Here is a 21,558-nt window from a genome sequence, read left to right as displayed (position 1 = left end):
CTAGTCTACGTAAAGATTTACGTTACGGTGAAAATAAGGGCAACGCAAATAGCATTCCCTTATTTTCGCCGTAGTCTACGTAAATCTTTACGTAGACTAGACATGCCAAAATAAGGAACGCAAATGGTGGCGCCCATGGGCCGCCACCATTTGCGTACGCACTTTTTTTTCCCCCCAAAGTCACCATGATAGGCTACGTGACGATTAACGTAGCCTATCATGGCTAACTTTGGAAATCTAGCCGTGATAGGCTACGTTAATCGTTACGTAGCCTATCACGGGTTTGTGGGTTTTTTTTCACTTTTTCTTTCACGGCCGGGGAGACAGGGCGCTTCTCCCCGGCCTGAATTTCGGCCAGGCGAGGTGGGGCGCCTCCCCCCCGGCCTGAATTTCGGCCGGGTGAGGCGGGGCGCCTCCCCCCCCTCGCCTGAACTTCGGGGGGAGAAGCGAAGCGCCTCCCCCCCCCCATGAATCACCCCTGCAAAAAGGTAAGTGACTTTCGTACATCCCTAGAAATCCAAGACTATGATTGGATCAGAAATCCATTTCTTTCAACTGCAATGAGGAACTTTTCACTTATTGAAGAATAAGAATTAGCTGACATAAAAAATGATCGAAATCTGTTAATGATGCATGAATAGGGTGACTTAGACAGCTTTTGGATTCACATTTCAAAAATGCATCCAAACATAGCTAAAAAAGCGTTAAAAATTCTTCTGCAGTTTTGTACTACATACATTTGTGAAGTATCCTTTTCAACGATGGCAAACTTAAAGATACTGAAATGTGGAAGCTTAAAAATGCTTGATGATGAAATGCGAGTGTCTTTATCTAATATTCCACCAAATATTGAAATGCTGTGTTCATCCCATCAACCTCATACATCCCATTAAAATGGTAAGTAGTTATTGGTGTTATTCAACTTTAAAAAATTCTTGCACATATTTACATACTGTTACTCATAAATGACAACAATGTATGTTATTATCTTACAAATCATATATTTTTAAAAATATAAATGAAAGGTTTTCATGAGATATGTTTTATCCCCATACATTTCGCTATTACAATTTATGTATGTGTCACCAACATGAAAAGTTTGGAAAGCTCTGCTTTACGAAAAGGTTGGTGTTTGAACTCTTTGCACAAACCAATTAGGTTTGAAGAAACTGCCATGTAACTAATTTGCACCTCTATATACTGATCTGTATCTCTCTCTCCCATATACTGATCAGTGATAGTGACTATACATTATGTAGAATGGCCCTGTAGAAGCAGCCAAGCAGGATGGGGTTCCATAATGTGGGGGTGCATGACATCATGATGCATCATGCGATTCCAAACTACAGCTCCGAGATTACACAGATGAATTCATTTCTTTCTGAGGAAATGAAAAATTCTTTTAGGGTGGGCTCGCCCATTACTACTAATGGAGTGTTGGAACTAGCACTGTGCCAAATTTTTAAATCTATTTATTTTTGACCATGGGGGCGGGGGGAGGAGAAACTGCACCTAAAAATTGTGGGATGGGGTGAGAATTTCTCCGAAATGTCTCAGGCTGCAGGGCTTGAGTGCTCACCTTACTGTGAGAAGGTGGCAGAGGGGTGTGTGAGCTCTTTCTTTTACCACCACCACTCTTCTGTCCTTGCAGCCTCTCTGGCCGCTAGAGATTCTTGGAAAGTCTCTTAGAGGATTAACCAGGACTTCCTTCCCTTGGGGCTTCCCTGTGTGGCTGCCTGCTGAGTGCTGGAAAGCTGGGAGTTCTTCTTCTTCTTCTTCCTCTTCTTCTTCTTCTTCTTCTTCTTCTTCTTCTTCTTCTTCTTCTTCTTCTTCTTCTTCTTCTTCTTCTTCTTCGAGTTTTAATAAGAACAGAGCAGCATTGGAAAGCCCCCAGGGAGGAAGCCCTGGCTAAGTCCTCTAGTGGGCTTTCTTGGAAACTCAAGCAGCCAGAGTGGCTGCAAGGACAGAACAGGGGAAAATGGTAAAAGAAAGAGCACACAGGAGCCCCTCTGCCACCTCCATCCAGTAAGGTAAGCACTCAAGCCCTGCACCCTGACAAATTTTGGAGAAATTCTCAACATCCCAACAAAAGAGGCAGAAAAACGACTGCCTCTTTTGCAGGGAACTGAAGAGGTTGCGAAAGGGCAGGTAGAATTTTGGCACAGCACTAGCTGGAAGAGGTTGATAGGCACCTTTGTTGTTCAGTCGTTAAGTCGTGTCCGACTCTTCGTGACCCCATGGACCATAGCACGCCAGGCCTTCTTGTCCTCCGCTGTCTCCCAGAGTGTGGGCACCTACCAACTCTTATATTCAGTCTCCAGGTAGGACCTGAAGCCCTTAAAAACCAGTGCAGGTGTCATCTTTATCTTCTCTCCAATGTGTTGAAGCATGACTTAGATGGGCAGCCAGGATTTTCAGAGCAAGGTTTTGGAACCACAACATTTGGGCCCAAATGTGTCTGACTTCAAGTTTCAATGGCAATTCCAGTGGACACACTAAACACGGACAAACCCAGAAAGGCAGCAAGGCAGGGGTAGGCGGGATGGGCATGTCCTTTAAAGATGTCTTTCACCTAGAGTGACCATGTGTTTTCTTTTACAAACAATTGTCTTCTATTTGAAGGGTTGTCCCTTCAAAGAGAAAGGACCGCAAGAACGGTGGGTTGCCCATCAACAGTCAGCACCAGGATAGCAGAAAGAGCAGGCAGGTACACAGTCATAGAATCATAGAATAGCGGGGTTGGAAGGGGCCTACAAGGCCATCGAGTCCAACCCCCTGCTCAATGCAGGAATCCAAGTCAGAGCATCCCCGAGAGATGGCTGTCCAGCCTCGTCTTGAATGCCTCCAGTGTGGGAGAGCCCACCACCTCCCTGGGTCATTGGTTCCATTCCATCACCTGGTCACAGTCTTCCACACTATGGTGAGATATAATGTATTTCTATTTTAATTATCACATCATCATCATCATCATCATCCTGTACTTTTAAACCACCCAGTAGCTGAAGTTCTCTAGGCACTGCACAAAACATTAAAAACATAAAATATTAATATTAAAACTAAATAAGAACAAGCAGGGGTGTAGTGGTGGGGGGTCTCACAGGGATGAAGACCCGGGTCTTTTTTCAGAGCCAGGTCTCAGCCAGGTCACTCCCTCCCACTCCCAGCGTACTGCTGTGGGCCAGGCTCTTCCAGCCATCTCCTCCCATTCCCTGCCACCAAGTGAGGGTGAAGCTTCCATACAGTATCATATTTTGAAAACCTAAAATGTTTGTGTTTGTGTTTGAGTGAGTGAGTGAAAAAGATTTTAACACCCCTGCATTTTTTCTCAGATGTCCAATTGAAATACCACTGCCTTACCCTCAGCTGCACTGTTTTTGGATCCCAGTTGAAGGCTGTATATCTTACAAGGTTGTGTAATCTTAGAAGGGGGCGTAGCTGTGACTGTCATGAAGGGACCCAGCACTTCTGAATTTGCCACTACACTACTGAGAAGGGAACAAGACAAAATAAAACCAAGACAAAACCAGCAGCAACGAATAAAACCAATCCAGCACATAAAACCAAATTAAAAGCAGCAGCAGAATAAAGTACTAAAAGCAACAGTTCTTAAAATCCCTGGGAGAATAAATAGGTCTTCACCTGGCACCAGAAAGACTATAAAGTAGGCACCAGGCGAGCCTCTCTGGGGAGAGTGTTCCACAAATGGGGTGTCACCTGTGAAAAGGCCACCGGCCTTGTGTCATTGGGCCTGGGAACTTAGAGGAGGGCTTCAGATGGTGGTCTTAATGACCAGGTAGGTAAATATGAGAGGAGACGTTCCTTCAGGTAACCTGGCCCCAAGCTGTTTAGGGCTTCAAAGGTTACATTTCCATCAATATGTATAAATTAGCATATGCAACTATTACCCAAATCAGTTTCTTCTTTTTTCCTCTTTTAGATGATGCATATCCTCTATTTTTCTTAAAGTGATACATGAGTAGGCCTGGCCACCCTACTTTCACTACAGTCATGCCATCTCTATCCCCTTTTCAGATTTGTAAAAGAGCAAGAAACACAGTGAAGGACAGGATGTCTTTATTTCTTCACACAGCACAGAGTTAAACTATGGAATTTGCCAATACAAGAGGTGGTGGTGACCACCAATTTAGATGGGTTGACAAAGGGAGCAGACAGATTTATGGAGGGTAAGTCTATCAATGGCTACTTGCCATGATGGCTATATGCTGCCTCCAGGACCAGGGACAGCAGACCTGTGAATACCAGCTGCTGGGAAACAATAGCAGGAGAAATCTAATGCTCTCATGTCCTCTTTCTGGGCTTCCTAGAGGCATCCAGTTGAGAACTGTGGGAAACAGAATGCTGGATTAGATAGGCCTTTGGTCTGATCAGCAACCTTATGTTTTTTATTCCTGGGAAGGTGGTGGCTAATGGGACTAGGCATCTTTCTTGTGCTTTTGCCTTTTCAGTTTCTTCATCAGGTGCAGCAGGTCTTTGTGAATGATGCGTCCAAGCACAGCTGAGGCACAAAGCAAGCCCCCATGAAGAGCTCCATCTAGGCCACAGCAGAAGACATCTTGGCCTGCATTATGGAGAGGAAGAGGTACACCTCAGAGAAAACCCAGGCTGTGTTCACATCAATGGTGTAGTGGTTTGCAGTCGCTGCTTGTTTTGCATGAACAGGAAAATGGTGCAAAACGAACAGCGATCGATCGTGAAAGTTGTGCAAAAATCCCCAAATTTGCGCAAAATGTCCCCATAGACTAAAGCAGGGCTGATTTAGAAATTTGGGCAGATTTGGAAATGTGTCCAAATCGAGCAGGGAAAGTTGCACAAATTGCCTGTGAGCACATGTTTGGTAATTCATGAACATTTCTGGTGGACATGTTCTTGCACTTGCATTTAGGGTTGCAAGCAGGGCAGGCTCGCATGTTTTGCAAGCAGAAAGGAGATTCTTGTAGATCCCTACAGGCAACAATATATATAGTTTCCTGTTGTAATGTGAAGTATTCTGGCATGGCTTATTTTTGAATAGGCAATGAAGATCCACTAGCTTTACAAAAGGCCTACTCCTGATAGAGATGACAACTGTTCAAACTGGTTTGTTGATAGGGATCTATGCAGCTGCCTGTATTTTTGGATTCTCCTTGGAGGCTTGGCTGTGGGGACTGTCATGATGAGCTTCTGCACTTCAACATTTACCACAACATCACTGATTCACACAGAGACTCACTTCAGTTTACCAAGGCCACTTGAAGTCCTTAACGCTCTTTGATTCATGCATGGCTCACACTGAGAGAAGGCTTAAAGTGAGGCAGGAACCAGAATACAGGCTGCTCTTTACCTGTTCACCTCTCTCTAAAGCATGGGGTGGGGAGGGGTGGGGAGGGGTGGAGCAGCCACTCACCTGTTAAATAGAGATTTTGAATGGGGGTCTTTGCTCTCATGGTGGCAATAACCTGTGGATCGAAGCGGTCTATATTGTGCTCTGCACCATACATTTCACCCAGAGGGGCAGCTAAATAATGCTGGTTGCTGAGTGGGGAAGCAGCTTCTACAAATTCTACCTAGGAAGGAACAGCAAAATATAAAGGAAGGAAATGCGGTAATGAGGAAGTGATTATTTTTCCCCACATAAGAAAAAATTAGCTTGAGCCCAGTTTCTAAAAATAAAGTTGCTGGTGGTACTCAAACTCTCAGATATTTCTCTCAGCCAATTTGTATATCTATGTGTGTTGTGTCCATGTATATTTTTAGAGATATTTTAGAGATTGTTCAGAGTTATATTCGCTGGCTGTAAAAACACACACACATATTTGCTGAATATTTGGTTGCCAGTGTCAGCATTTGCCATCCAAAGATTTTGCAATAGCAATCAACCATTGACAACATCTGACAGCTGGCATGCAATACCGGCCAGAGTTTGATGGAAGCTGCCAGGATTGAACAATATTTGATGGCTGACATGCAGTAGCAGTCAGTATCTGACAGAACTGGATGCAGAGCAATCAATATTTGGTGGTATCGAACAGCAAACATGCAGAAGATTAGGCAATGCAAGACGAATTGCTCTGACCAGGGAGCAAGAAGTGTGGCCTTAGGGAAGTGATGCAGACTCTCTTTGAGCCTGAAGGACAAGTTCCATTTCAGAGAAGTTCTCAGGGGCCATATTCCAGAGGAGGATGGGGTCAGAAGCCAAAGGGGGCAGGGTCAAGGACAAAAGGGAAGGACCGAAAAGACCAGCATATTGTAGCTTAAAGCTCTTTCTGCCAGTAACTAAGCCTTAGGAGTGTGGTAAGAGGGCAGAATGGCCCCCATAGGGTGTCTATGGCTTTATTGGACCAGCGTTAGACATGACCTAGGGGGCCATTCTGCCCTTTTACCACAGGAGACGACTTTCAACCTTTTCGAATGGGGAAACTGCAGAAAAGCAGTTTGAGGGGGAAAGGGGTGTAGCCATCTGGGGAATTCTGGAGAGCCAAATTGGGACCCCCAGAAGGTCAGAGTTGGCTCTTGGTCATGAGGTTCTACACCCCTGCTTTAGGGCCTAGTGAAAAGGGATTGGCCCTTGGGGTCAGCTGACTGAGCATTCTGGCAGGCTGGTACTACAGCCTAGGTGGTGCCTTAAAGCACAGGCCTCAGTCTGCCAGGGTTGCCATGGAAACAGAGCACCGGTGGAACAGGAGGCAAGGCAGCAGAGACCGACTGTTGGCAACCCCAGTTTAGAGCCTAGACTGCCCCAGCCACGTATAAAATAGGTGTGGAGGCCCAGTATTTTTCGAACAAAAACTGTACCGGTGAAAGGAAAAAGTGCAGAAAAGGGCAACTAAAATGATCAAGGGGCTGGAGCAACTCCCCTATGAGGGAAGGTTACAACAGCTGGACTAGTTTAGCTTGGAAAAAAGCAGAGTAAGGGGAGAAATGATAGAGGTGTACAAAATTATGCATCGTGTGGAGAATGTGGACAGGGAGATAATTTTCTCCCTCTCTCATAATACTAAGGTGGGAAATTCAGGACAGATAAAAGGAAGAACTTCTTCACTCAGCGCAGAATCAGACTATGGAATTTGTTACCACAAGACGTAGTGATGGCCACCGATTGGGATGGCTTTAAAAGGGGGTTACATAAATTCATGAAGGCTATCAATGGCTACTAGTCATGATGGCTATATGCTATCTACAGTATCAGAGACAGTATGCCTATGTACACCAGTTGCTGGGGAACATGGGCGGGAGGCTGCTGTTGCTCTCATGTCCTGCTTGTGGGTTTTCTGTGGGCAGCTGGCTGGCCAGCAACTGTCTGAACCAAATGCTGGACTAGATGGGCCCTTGTCTGATCCAGCATGTCTCTTCTTATGCTCTTATGAGGGGAGCTAAGCAGGCAAAGGAGAGCTTTAGCCCCACCTTCCACTCAGACACCTTCTTTACTCTAAAAATATGACGACCACCACTACCCCTTGCTTGCAGATCCAGATTTAAACAAATGGGTCTGCCGCTGTTGAATTTACTTGGGCCTCCATTTCTGAAGCAGAATTTCAGTTCAGGATGAGCAATCCTTCCATTTCATCTGTGCTTCTTCTTCTTATGTATGTGCCCAGCAAAGCGTGCATCACGTTCATGGGACAGAGCTGGATTTTATTCATTGGAAGAAAAATGTGGATACTTTTGTCATGTAGGGGCACATTTGTATGAAATCTATATTTTACAGAAATTTCTCAATGGGTGGAAATTTATCAGGGCTAGAAACAGCAGACACTGCAGAGAATATTTGGAGTGTATTCTGCAAAATGGCCCTTTTTGTGGGGGAGGGAGGAAAAAGAAAATTCTCAGGCATTTTCTCAGAAACATATCTCCTGGGAAATTTCAGCTCAGCTCTACCAAACAACAGGAAACTGCATGATGGAACTGCAGACAGGAAGTGTGGCAAGAGGCATTTTCTGCTTTGTGGTTTTGAATATGAATGATCAGAGAGAGACCCACATACAATATTAAAAAGGTAAGCAAGCTGTGATGTTTTTTGTTTTTGCCATGTACATCAGAGGTGGGCAACTTGTGTCCCTCCAGAGGGTTTGTCCTACAACTCCCATCAGCCCCTAGCCAGCATAGCCAATGGTGAGGGATTATGGGAGTTGTAGGCCAAAACATCTGGAGGGCTACAAGTTGCTCACCCCTGATGTACATACCCAGGCTTCAAAGGCCAAAAAGTAGAGCTGAGCCAAAATCTGAGATCTTTTGTCCTCCGCCTCCTAAAGATCACTTTGTAGAATTTTATCTGAATGTTTCCCACCATTTTTGTGTGTTTGGCAGTCCCTATTTCCTCCCCACTCCCCCATGCTCCAGAACAATGCAAGGTGCAGGATGCAAAATTGTGGGCAAGCTGCCCACACAGTTGCTATGGCTGCCTTTTGCAGCCTCAGCAACCTTCCCCTTCCCCCACCCCGCAAATAATAATTATAAAAAACCTCAGGTAAAAAGAAGGAAGTTGTGCTACCGAGCCCCACCCCTGAGAAAGTACTGGAGAATTTCTCCATCTCCCTGGAGAAATTTGATGAAATGCTACACCCAATTGTTCTACTCAGAGAGGTCATTTGTGCAGTGCTCTACTAAGAATGCTCCAGCCAAGACCATTACCTTGTCACTGAGTTGGGGAAACTTTGCCAAAGCCACATCAAGGAGTTTCTGGGCAATCTCCATCTTCAACGCCTCATAGTCTGGCCCTCTCTTTCTCACGTGGGTGCCAGTCCACTCCTCAAACCACTCATAGCGAGCCATGGTGAGCAGCGTCATGCAAGAGCAACCTATAAGTAACAGTAAATATTTACAAGTAAATAGACACTGAAACTAATAGTAGTTGTTTTCCCCTAGGCCTAATACCTACTAACAACTAGAGGTGGGCTGATCAGTCTATTTCCAGTCCATGTCAGTTTTGCATGTATTCATGCTTAAGTCCATTCCATCCCAAATTATCAGTCTGCGATTTTAAATATAAAATACACGTAGAATCATAGAATAGTAGGGTTGGAAGGGGCCTACAAGGCCATCGAGTCCAACCCCCTGCTTAATGCAGGAATCCAAGTCAGAGCATCGTATACACAAATTGGAAGATGCTGGCATTATTTGAGCATAGCCCCTCCCTGCCACACACACAATATACATGATTGTAGCTACTTTACCCTAAAACGTGCTTCTTCCTTTTTTTGCATTTTAACCTAAAATACACAGGTTATACAGATCTGGGTTACGGTTTTAGAGCTAAGAACTGTATCGCAAAATTTGGAGCAGTGCAAAAATCAAAGGATAATTTGCATTGTTTAAATGTGTGTATTCATTTGGAAATACAAATCAGGTTAGTAGATTCAAAATGCAGACCAAATGAAATTTTTGAGCAACCCTGATTATAACTTAGCCAAGGTATGTGTATCAAATAAATCAGGGGTGCAAAAGTGTGGCCCATGGGCTGCATGAAACTCACCAAGTCATTTCTGGTGGCCCACCAGACCCCCTTGCATCTGCTCCTGCAGCGGCACTCCCCACTCTTGCTTATCCTCAATCTGTTAGAGATAGCAAGGGAATCCCTTCCCTTATCTGTGATCCCTGGTGCAGCCTTCTCCTTTCCCCAGCAACCTAGAAGCAGCCCAGATCGCTGCTTTAGCGACACTAACGGTGGCAGTAGAGCAGCAATCCAGACTCCCCGCCGAGTGTGTGTCTCCTCACCCCCATCCCAGTGTGTCCCCCACCCCTCTGTGTGTGTGTTTGTGTGCATGTGTGTGCGTGCGCGCACACACACGTAGCCCCTGAGTACCCTGGCAAAACTGAATTTGGCCTTTGAGGCCAAAAAGGTTGTGAGCCCCTGAACTTGATACATATTCTACCTCCATTTACCTCTTTTCCTCCCCTGTTTTTGTTGTTTCCCTGTGCTGATTTTTAGTTTGTAAGACCCTTGTGATAGGGAGCTGTCAAACCTGTTCTTTGTAAAGTGTCACATAGGACAGCTGGACTGCTGAGGATGAAGGGGATGGCCTTCTCTGTGTGGCCCCCACTCTGTGGAATTCCCTCCCTAGGGAACTCCACCATGCCCCCTCTTTAATGAGCTTCTGCCACGCATTGAAAACTTGGTTGTTCAGGCAGGCATTTGGGGTGGGTTAGGGTATTTTTAGAAACTGATGTTTTAACATTTAATTTTATTGTTTTAGACTGTTTTTACTGCTGTACATCGCCCAGAGTGGCCAGGTGACTGGCCAGATGGGTGATTAAGAAATTTAATAATAAATAAGATCGTGCTACACAAACAAGTTACTAATAATAGTGGATAAAGTGAGGAACAAGACAGGGTTGCCCATTGTCACTGCTACTGTTTATATTGGTTTTAGAATTATTGAACAGAGATATAAGAGAAGATGATCGAATTACAAGAATAAAGATTAAAAAGAAGAAATATAAGCTGAGGGTTTCTGCAGATGACTTGGTGTTTATGTTGGAAGAACCTTTAAAGGGAATTGAAATTTTAATGAAAAAATTAAAAGAATTTGGAGCAGTGGCAGGGTTCAAAGTTAATAAACAGAAAACAATTTTTTTAACGAAGAATATGAATGTTCAAGAAAAAAAAGTTGATGGATAAGACTGGCTTCCAAATTGAAAAGAAAGTAAAATATTTGAGAGTCTTTTTGACAAATATGAATTGTATGCTTTTTCAAAATAACTATGTTAAAGTGTGGAATGAAATTAAACAAGACCTATTAAAATGGGAAAAATTACAGCTATCACTTTTGGGAAGAATTGCAACAATTAAAATGAATGTATTACCTAGAATGTTATTTTTGTTTCAAATGATGCCCATTATTACATCGGATTTACCTTTTAAGCAGTGGCAGAGAGATATAACAAAGTTTATATGGCAAGCAAAAAAACCAAGAGTTAAAATAAAAACTTTACAAGATGCAAAGGAAAGAGGTGGCTTGGGATTACCAGATTTTAAAACCTATTTTTCTGCCTGCTGCTTGATGTGGATGAAGGAATGGGTGACACTGAAAAATAGAAGACTTTTAGAACTAGAAGGACATGAATTGAGATATGGGTGGCATGATTATTTGTGGTATGATAAAACAAAAGTGAATGTAGATTTTAATAATCATTATATAAGAAGGGCTGTATTAAGAATTTGGAATAAATATAAATTAAGGTTTTATCAAAAAACACCACATTGGATATCTTCACAAGAAACAATGCATAGAAGAGAATTTGATAGCACGCATAAATGGATAAGATATAATGATTTACTGGAATAGTCACAAGGGGAATATAAGTTAAAATCAAGGGAAAACGTATTGGAATAAGGTTATGTTTGCCAGTGGTTTTCATATATGCAAATTAAAGAAAGGTTTAAAATATATGAGAAAAATGGTGGATTTGAACAAACAGAATCTGAGTTTGAAACAGTACTGTGTACAAATGATGAACATGTTATTGCTAAACTGTATAAATTACTGTTAAGGTATGAGACAGGGGAAGAACAAGTAAAAGACTGTATGATAAAATGGGCACAAAATGTTGGTCATAATATATCAATGGAAGAGTGGGAAAGTATGTGGGGAAAAGATTTAAAATTTACTTTATGTACAAGTCTTACAGAGAATTTTTATAAGATGATGTATAGATGGTATATGTCACCATTTAAACTGTCTAAAATGTATAAGGGTGTTTCTGGAAAATGTTGGAAATGTGAAGATCAAGATGGAACGTTTCATCATTTATGGTGGCCTTGTAAAAGAGCTAAAAAAACGAATGGAAACGAATACAGTCTTTAGCTCAAAGAATATTAAAGACTACTATAGAATTAAAGCCAGAAACTTTTTTTATTGGGACTAACAGATAAACACGTAAAAGAGAAGAGGGGAACCCTCTTTCTTTACATGACAACGGCTGCAAGGTTATTGTATGCACAAAAGTGGAAGAATGAAACAATACCCACTGTGAGTGAATAGATCATGAAAAATGATGGCGCTGGCACAGATGGCAAAACCTACTATTATAATTAAAGAAGCGTCAACAACTAAATGTATGTTAGATTGGAAACCATTTATGGAATTTGTACAAGAAACAGAGAAAAATGATATCTATGTATGTGGATTTTAAACTTTGAGATGGTTGGTTCTCTTCTGCTGTTGTTAAAAATTATGAGATAATCTCTGTGAACTCAATGTATGATATACAACTAAGATAAGAAGTTGTTGTTGTTCAGTCGTTCAGTCGTGTCCGACTCTTCGTGACCCTTCGTAACCCCATGGAACAAAGCACGCCAGGCCTTCCTGTCCTGCGCTCTCTCCCGGAGTGTGCTCAAGTTCATATTCATTGCATCGGTGATGCTATCTAGCCATCTCATCCTCTGCCGTCCCCTTCTCCTTTTGCCTTCAGTCTTTCCCACCATCAGGGGCTTTTCCAGAGAGTTTTCTCTTCGCATTAGGTGGCCAAAATATTTGAGCTTCAGCTTCAGTATCTGTCCTTCCAATGAGCACTCAGGGTTGATTTCCTTTAGGATGGACTGATTTGACCTCCTTGCAGTCCAGGGCACTCGTAAGAGTCTTCTCCAGCACCACAGTTCAAAAGCATCAATTCTTCGGCACTCAGCCTTCCTTATAGTCCAGCTCTCACAGCCATACATTACTACTGGAAAAACCATAGCTTTGATTAGACAGACCTTTGTCGGCAAGTTGATGTCTCTGCTTCTTACTATGCTGTCTAGGTTTGCCATAGCTTTCCTCCCAAGGAGCAAGCGTCTTTTAATTTCATGGCTACAGTCACCGTCTGCGGTGATCTTGGAGCCTAAGAAAGTAAAATCTGTCACTGCTTCCATTTCTTCCCCTTCTATATGCCAGGAAGTGATGGGGCCAGATGCCATGATCTTAGTTGTTTTAATGTTGAGTTTCAAACCAGCTTTTGCACTCTCCTCTTTCACCCTCAACAAGAGGCTCTTTAGATCTTCTTCACTTTCTGCCATTAGGGTGGTATCGTCTGCATATCGGAGGTTGTTGATAATTCTCCCGGCAATCTTAATTCCAACCTGTGATTCATCCAACCCGGCGTTTCTCATGATGTACTCTGCATATAAGTTAAATAAGCAGGGTGAAAATATGCAGCCTTGTCGTACTCCTTTCCCAATTTTGAACCACTCGGTTGTTCCATGTCTGGTTCTTACTGTTGCTTCTTGACCCTCGTACAGGTTTCTCAGGACACAGATAAGGTGGTCTGCTACTCCCATCACTTTAAGAATTTGCCAGAGTTTGTTGTGATCCACACAATCAAAGGCTTTAGCGTAGTCAATGAAGCAGAAATAGACGTTTTTCTGGAATTCTCTTGCTTTCTCCATGATCCAGCGAACGTTGGCGATTTGATCTCTAGTTCCTCTGCCTCTTCGAAACCCAGCTTGTACTTCCGGTAGTTCTCGGTTCGCATACTGCTGTCTAGCTTGTAGGATTTTGAGCATCACCTTGCTGGCATGTGAAATGAGCGCAATTGTGCGGTAGTTTGAACACTCTTTGGCGTTGCCCTTCTTTGGAATTGGAATGTAAACTGACCTTTTCCAGTCTTGTGGCCACTGTTGAGTGTTCCAGATTTGTTGGCATATTGAATGCAGCACTTTAACAGCATCATCTTTTAGGATTTTAAATAGCTCAGCTGGAATACTGTCATCTCCGCTAGCTTTGTTGTTACTAATGCTTCCTAAGGTCCACTTGACTTCACTCTCTAGGATGTCTGGCTCACGTTCAGTGACCGCACTATCATGGCTATCAGGGACATTCAGATCTTTCCTGTATAGTTCTTCTGTGTATTCTTTCCACCTCTTCTTAATCTCATCTGCTTCTGTTAGGTCCATGCCCTCTTTGTCCTTTATCATGCCTGTCTTTGCACAAAACGTTCCCTTGATATCTCCAATTTTCTTGAAAAGATCTCTAGTCTTTCCCATTCTGTTGTTTTCCTCCATTTCTTTGCATTGTTCATTTAAGAAGGCCTTCTTGTCTCTCCTTGCGATTTTCTGGAACTCTGCATTCAGTTGGATATATCTTCCCCTTTCTCCCTTGCTTTTCGCTTCCCTTCTTTCCTCAGCCACTTGTAAAGCCTCATCAGACAGCCACTTGGCTTTCTTGCATTTCTTTTTCTTTGGGATGGATTGAGTTGCTGCCTCCTGAACAATGTTACGGACCTCCGTCCATAGTTCCTCAGGCACTCTGTCTATCAGGTCTAATCCCTGAAATCTATTCCTCACCTCCACTGTATATGATTTAGGTCATACCTGAATGGTTTAGTGGTTTTCCCTACGTTCTTCAATTTAAGCTGAAATTTTGCAACAAGAAGCTCATGATCTGAACCACAGTCAGCTCCAGGTCTTGTTTTTACTGACTGTATAGAGCTTCTCCATCTTTGGCTGCAAAGGACATAATCAATCTGATTTCGATATTGACCATCTGGTGATGTCCATGTGTAGAGTCGTCTCTTGTGCTGTTGGAAAAGAGTATTTGCTATGATCAGCGTGTTCTCTTGGCAAAACTCTATTAGCTTTTGTCCTGCTTCATTTTGTACACCAAGGCCATGCCTGCCTGTTATCCCGGTGATTTCTTGACTTCCTACTTTAGCATTCCAATCCCCTATGATGTAGAGGACATCTTTTTTTGGTGTTAGTTCTAGAAGGTGTTGTAGGTCTTCATAGAACCGATCAACCTCAGCTTCTTCGGCATCAGTGGTTGGGGCATAGACCTGAATTACTGTGATGTTGAATGGTTTGCCTTGGATTCGTACTGAGATTATTCTATCATTTTTAAGATTGTACCCCAGTACTGCTTTTCCCACCCTTTTGTTGACTATGAGTGCTACTCCATTTCTTCTAAGGGATTCTTGCCCACAGTAGTAGATATGATGGTCATCTGAATTAAATTCGCCCATGCATGTCCATTTTAGTTCGCTGATTCCCAAGATGTCGATGTTCAATCTTGCCATCTCATGTTTGACCACCTCCAGCTTACCTTGATTCATTGATCTGACATTCCAGGTTCCTAAACAATATTGTTCTTTACAGCATCGGATTTTCTTTTCACCACCAGACACATCCACAGCTGAGTGTCCTTTCGGCTTTGGCCCAGCCGCTTCACTCTTTCTGGCGCTACTTGGAAATACCCTCTGCTCTTCCCCAGTAGTATACTGGACACCTTCCGACCTGAGGGGCTCATCTTCTGGTGTCATCTCTTTTAGCCTTGTGATACGTTCCATGGGGTTTTCTTGGCAAGAATACTGGAGTGGGTTGCCATTTCCTTCTCCAGTGGACCACATTTTGTCAGAACTCTCTGCCATGACCTGTCCGTCTTGGGTGGCCCTGCACGGCATATCTTATGGCTTCACTGAGTTACGCAAGCCCCTTCGCCACAACAAGGCAGTGATCCATTAAGGGGAAGATAAGAAGTAGAGAATAATAATAAGCATTTGTTGTGTAAGGGGAGCCAAAGGTAGATATCTTACAATCTTAAGAGATATTTTAGTGTATGTGTATTGTGTATTGTGTGTTTATGTTGTTGTTTTTGTTGTTGTTTTCTTTAAAAAAATTATTATATAAAAACAACAACAACTAATAATAGTGGATAACCTCCTCTTTCCAATCTACTCCTTTCCAACAGGTAAAGAAAATATACCTGGGTGCCTCTGTTGGTATGTGGGATCCTTGGCTGATGGGAAACTGATGAAGATCATAGAGAAGTTGGTGCTCACCTCTTCTCTGGTTAGGGTAGCAAATTTTGTGATTCTGCAGATGAAGAAAGGGAGAGATTGGAAGTTCCTCTACAGAAGTCAGTAGCAGGGCCATAATAGCCTAAGTGGAGGGCGGTGAGTTCTGATCTTCCACCTTGAACTCATCAAGGTAGATCTGCCCCTGAATGTCAGCTGCAGCAACATTCAAAGTGAATTTGGAGGGTTGTGCTCACGTGCTCATGGGAAGTTAAAATTTTAGCAAAAAATTGCTTGGTTTCTGCCTCTATGTATGTGCTTTATTTATTTATTATTTGATTGAGCCCCACCTTTCTACCAAGAAAAATGGTGCTCAAGGCAGCTTACTTGTGACTTCTGTATTACAAATTCACTGTCTATCAGTCTATTGGGGGGCAGAATTCAAAGTGCTTGTTATGGCCGATAAAGCCCTATATGGCTTGGGAGCAGGCTACCTGAAAGACTGCCTTCTCCCATATGAGCCTGCCCAGTTCTTAATATGTTTGGTAGAAAGATCCTTCTTTTGACACCACCACCTTCAGAGGCGTGTTTGGTAGTGATATAAGAAAGGGCCTTTTTGGTGGCTGCTCCCAGGCTGTGGAACTCCCTGTTAAGAGAAGCTAGGTTTGCTCCCTCTTTGCTGTCCTTCGACCGGTAGGCAAAGACCACTTTATTCAAGCAAGCTTTTGGCATGTAGTGGGTCTGTTGAGTTTGGTGCTATATTTATTCTGTTCTTGTTGTGTTTTTATTAAATATTAATGCATTGTTTTATTGTTGTTTTAATCAAGTTTTGATTCTCTGCTGTGGGGAGAAAGGAGATTTTTCATGTTTTGTTTTGCCCTTGAGTTCAATTGATCCATTCTGAAGAACTCTTTACTACAGGACCATAGAGACAGCTCCGAAAGCAGGGGTGGGGACCTCCAGCCCAAGGCTCACATGTGGACCTTGGCCTAGGCTCTTGAAGACCTCAGCCTAGGTTCTTGTAGACCTCAGCCTAGGTAGAAACCCTACCCACTATCGGCAAGCGGCCCCTGACAGACTACCCCTGGGGGAATGTGGCCCTCAACAAAATGGTTCTCAAGCCTTGTCCTAAGGAGTACATGGAAGTTTGATGGAAGATGTGGCCAAACAGAGAGAGGAGTGGAAGGTCTCCTTCCACTTTTATTCTGCTCTTTTCATCCACTGGGAATTATACTGAAACAAGGGGACGTGGTGGTGCAGTGGCTTAATGACGCTGGAGTTTGCTGGCCAGAAATGGTCAACACTCAAACGGTTTGAGCCCAGCTCCGCGTGACGGAAGTGAGCTCCCGTCATTTCATCCCTAGCTCCTGCCCACCTAGCAGTTCAAAAGCATACCATCTGTGAGTAGATAAATAGGTACCCCCATTTCGGTGGGGGGAAACGCTGGCAGCACTCTATGCGGGGAGCAGGAACTGGCGCTGGATCTGCCTGGACATGATCAGCGGAGGAGCGGTGGAGAAAAAGCCCGGATGAGCCGACTTCCCTAAGAACACTGCTGGCCAGCTGATACAAAGCTAGCTCGCCCTCTTGTGGTGCATCAGTGCAACAAAGACTAGCAACTACCAGCGCCAGAACATCTACCATGTAAAAAACATTGTAGACTCCCTGGCAATGTGTGCCATATGCTAAATAAATAAATAAATATACTGAAGCGACACTTAAACACCTAATTAGCATGTGTGTATTATTGTTGAAACATTGCTGTTGTTTATGAGGGTGAAGCTTTGGTTCAAGGTGGCGGGAGGCAGGTAGCTTCCCCACCTTCTATTTAGCCCACAGTTGCACCTCCAGATCCTAAGGGAGTGCTGAAGAAGAATAGGTTCTAGAGCTGGGTTTCTGGGGAGGCCCTACTTACATACTGTCCAGGTCATTGTGAAGATAAATCCAGTGGTTGCTTGATTTGATACCAAGCTCTTCTTTGGTCCCTCGAAGGCCCACAAAGACTAGGAAAGACCCCATACTGTGCCGAACCATGTTAAGTCGGGACTGGATCTCTGAGTGGATCATAGAATCACAGTGCTGAAAAGGAAAGGGTCCAGAAACCCAACGACTCACAGGTTAAATAACCTCCCATCTACCCCTCCCACACACACACACACCATGGACATGGTGCTCACTGCTCAACATAGCATCATCTACAGAAACATTTATAGATTGCCTTTTGGCCCCTGTAAGGGTCCCCAAGGAAGTTCATAACAATAAAAAAAAGATTTTTTATACAATAAAAATGAAAAACTGTTAAATGACTAAAATAAATAGAATAAAAACAACAGTCAATGAAGTTAACAAACAATTAAAACCCACTAACTGGGATGAGAAACGTGTGGTCCTCCAGATGTTTTGGCCTACAGCTCCCATCAGCCTTAGCCAGCATAGCCAATGTTGAGGGATTGTGGGAGTTGTAGGCCAAGCCATTTGGATGGACAACCAAGTTGTCCATCTGTGCTGTAAAAACCTGGTGAAATTAATATGTCTTGACTGCCCACATGTAGACCATCAACAAAAGGGCCAGTCAAAATTCTCTTAATAGAGAGCTCCACAACCAGGATAGTGCCACCAAGAAGGCCCTATCTTGTGTTATCATTAGCTGCACTTCCTTGGTGATGATCGGGGCCTCCAGTGATGACTGTAATTTACATCCAGGTTCATGTAGGGGAACCACAGAGGGCCAGATTCCCCCTGCCCCAGTCTTGAGGTTCTGATATTTAGGTTGCAATCCTATGGGGAAAGATGGCCACCTCTGAACTCAGAGGCAGCCAACTATCCAAAGCAGGGCAGGCAGAGCATGGAGGGGATCTTCTCCACGCTCTGGCCACCCTGCATTTGCAGCTAAATGGCCGATTTTGGCTGTCTTGGAGCAGGGGTGGGGGGAGGCTGGTCAATGCATAGGAAGCATTGTAACAGCGCTTCCACAATCCCCTCCCTACCCCCAGGAACCCCACCCCTTTTCAGCTGCTCCGTGCTGCTCTTCCGAGTGCAGAGCTGGGGACGAATCATACCTCCTATGTGGTGGCAGGGAGGCAGATTTCTGGGAACCGAAAAATCCTATGGCCACTGTTGAACAGCCATAGGGATGTCATGAGCATCCGTTTGGGGGCTCGAGCTTGGTGGGTTCCCGCCAGTTTGGCCCCCAGAGGCCAGTCCATGACCCCCTGCTCTTGCCCGTCTTGGTTCCCCTGCTCCTTGCCTGAGTGTTGTTCTGGATGGCGGTGGTGACAGGATGGAGGCCAAGAGGGAAGCGCCATGGCATTTCCCTCTCAGTTCCCATCCTGCTGCCTCTGCTGCTGCCGCTGAGAACAACTGCAGCTCAGTAGAGAGGGGCGCGGTTGCTCGTGGCAGTGGCAGTGGCAGCACTCTCCAGGCTCCTGCGAACCACCAGCCAGCTTGCATCCCAGCGCGAGCAGGGGCGGGCAGTGGGCGGGGATCCACCAAGTGGGCACAGGGCGGATGCTGGTGAGTTTGCCCATTCTTAAGCAGCCATAGGATTGTGCTCTTATTGTATTAATTTTACATTTACAGTTTGTTTTAGGGCTGTATTAAGTTTTATGGGGTATGTCTCTTTCAGTGAGGAGGCTGTTTCTAACTAGTTTATGGGGTTTTTTGGTTTTTACCCATTGTTATGGCTGCAGCTTAAACAATAAATCAACATTTGCCCGAGTCAGCATAGCAATGTTTTTTGACTGCTGAGCATGTATCTTACTAATTCATTTCTATTTGTGATCTTAATAAGAATTCCTATCACATTCTGCAGTGGTGATTGGGGTGGGGTGGGAGATGTATAAACCAAGAGTATCCTGTTCCATAACAATCAGACAATGAATCATGTTCTACCACATTTATGCTTTCTCGTGCCATATTTCAAGGCATGCTTCTTATTGATTGTACTTATTCCAACACAGAGGATCACTTCAGATAATTCTCCAAACCATAGTTCAGAGCTGTGGGATGTACTGTGGGCTGCACACACCCTCCTCCTCCCTCTCCTCCAACAATTCCTTCATTTCTGGGTTGCCCTAATAGTTTGAATTGGGCAACTATGGCTAGCAATAACCTCCAAATTGTGTTTGGACAGTGCCATTACCAGGTTTAGTCACTAGGTGGCACGGCACTCAGTTGTATCTGGGTAGGTCAAGACTTTCCTGTTGCTGTTCTGTTTTTGTTGGGAAGAGACAATAAAGTTCTTGCCAAACTTCCTGGCTAGTGTGTCCTCTAAGCTTCGAACCCCACTTCAAACCATAGTGTCAAAGCATGGTTTGTAGAACTGCAGATGTCACAGCAGGCGATGGTTTGAGGAAATTAGGAAATGTAGGTGGAAGGCCTACATGTGGGGACAGAGATGAGAGAGCCCATGGCAAATCTTCCAATTCCAAATCTTCTCAATCCATAGCTTGGGGGATGGAAATATGTCTGAACCAGACTGGAGACCTGACATAATTTTGTTAGGTGCCTTCCAACAAGACCTTTGACCCATGTGACCTAGGGGGTATAAACTCCATTGAGAACAGACAAACCTGTCCAATTCACCTGGTTTGCTTCTGATCCCAGGAGGCAACAGCTTCCCGAAGGTGTTGAATATGCCAGCATCTGAGATCACCACAGGCGCGTACACTTTCACCTCACCTTCACTTCCTTTCTGGACAGTCACCCCTGAAATAGATTACCGTTCAGGAAGGACAACACTAGGGTACTGAGTTGGCACATTTTCTACTCAGGTTTCTCCCATCAGACCCAGGGCCTTGCTGATCAAGGGCCAGATGTTTCAACCAGTCAACCACTGCAGAAGGCCTGAAAAGCAACAGAGCCTCCTTCCCCATTCCCCAGTTGATTTGCAGTCCAGCCTTCCATTTGGTTGGGAGACCTGTTTGTAGCCTGAACTGAGCACTGTCAGCTGTGAATAGTAGGCCGGCCAGCCAAACTTGCCTGATCTTTCTTCTCCTGTGTTTCTCTTGCCCTCTGATTATTTAATTATTTAATTAATTTGCTGAATTTTTATCCTGTGTTTCAGACAATTATTGTTTCCCAAAGTGGCTCACATCAAATAATGATGATGACGATGACGATGATGACAACGACAGGCCCAGTCATCAGGCATATGCACTAAGGGCACAATCCTATGTGTGATTAGACAGAAAAAAGTTCTCCAACTCCCAGCTATGCTGGCTGCGGAATACTGGGAATTGTAGGACTGTTTTCCATCTAAACATGCATAGGATTGCGCCTTGAAAAGCAAAACACACAACGGAAGGGGAGTGGAGGGAAAAGGAAGAGGAGGGAGATCCTTTTTGGGGGGCCAGAACAAAGTGGTGGGCTATAGGCAGACATTCAAATGCACTTCAGGCCAGACTGTTCTGCCTTTGCTGGTGTTCTTGCTGGGTCTTTGGCTAATGGATGGATGGCCAGAGTGTTCTTTCCCCTACTTTCTGCAGTTCCAGGGCTGCAGGCAGGTGGAGCCAAGGGTTCTTTCTGGCAGGGAGGGGGAAGCAAGCTCCCTGCAACTTCTCCATCCTGCTGGATAGGCCAGGTTGGTCTCCCAACCAGATGTTATTCCTTGGTGAAGCCTCCCAGTGGCCACTGATGGCAGAAGACAGGGTGTGGTTCTCTTCTGTTCTCCAGACCCAGGGCAACTATCAGTTTCTCCAATACAAACTACTGATTCCTCATATTCTAGTCATTAGTTTCAGCCTACAGCTACTTGACAGTAGTTAACAGGGAACTCCACCAATGTGGTTATTTTCTACCTCTAGGGAAATGGGCCATAGTAAGAAGCGAGAAGGAGGGAGGGAGGGAATGGAGCCC

General features: G+C 44.3%; 1 protein-coding gene across 1 annotated transcript in view; it reads right to left on the bottom strand.

The window, feature by feature from the left end:
- Positions 1 to 4,058: 4,058 nt before the first annotated feature.
- Positions 4,059 to 21,558, bottom strand: part of LOC146341109 (all-trans-retinol 13,14-reductase-like) — a 33,844-nt gene continuing 16,344 nt past the window's right edge. Inside the window, exons 6-11 of the mRNA XM_084808264.1 lie at positions 20,287 to 20,409; positions 17,618 to 17,756; positions 15,672 to 15,781; positions 8,629 to 8,795; positions 5,405 to 5,564; positions 4,059 to 4,579 (exon numbers count right to left, since the gene is read on the bottom strand). Coding sequence (XP_084664390.1) covers positions 4,434 to 4,579; positions 5,405 to 5,564; positions 8,629 to 8,795; positions 15,672 to 15,781; positions 17,618 to 17,756; positions 20,287 to 20,409 — 845 coding nt within the window. The 3' untranslated portion in view covers positions 4,059 to 4,433. The remainder of the gene's footprint in view (positions 4,580 to 5,404; positions 5,565 to 8,628; positions 8,796 to 15,671; positions 15,782 to 17,617; positions 17,757 to 20,286; positions 20,410 to 21,558) is intronic.

The sequence above is a fragment of the Heloderma suspectum genome, chromosome 6 (genome assembly GCF_057233095.1).
Source record: "Heloderma suspectum isolate Gila_16-S chromosome 6, 16-S_ref, whole genome shotgun sequence".
NCBI classification, from domain to species: Eukaryota; Metazoa; Chordata; class Lepidosauria; order Squamata; family Helodermatidae; genus Heloderma; species Heloderma suspectum.
Note: the sequence above shows the minus strand (reverse complement) of the source record. Positions and strands in the feature narration are given on the sequence as shown.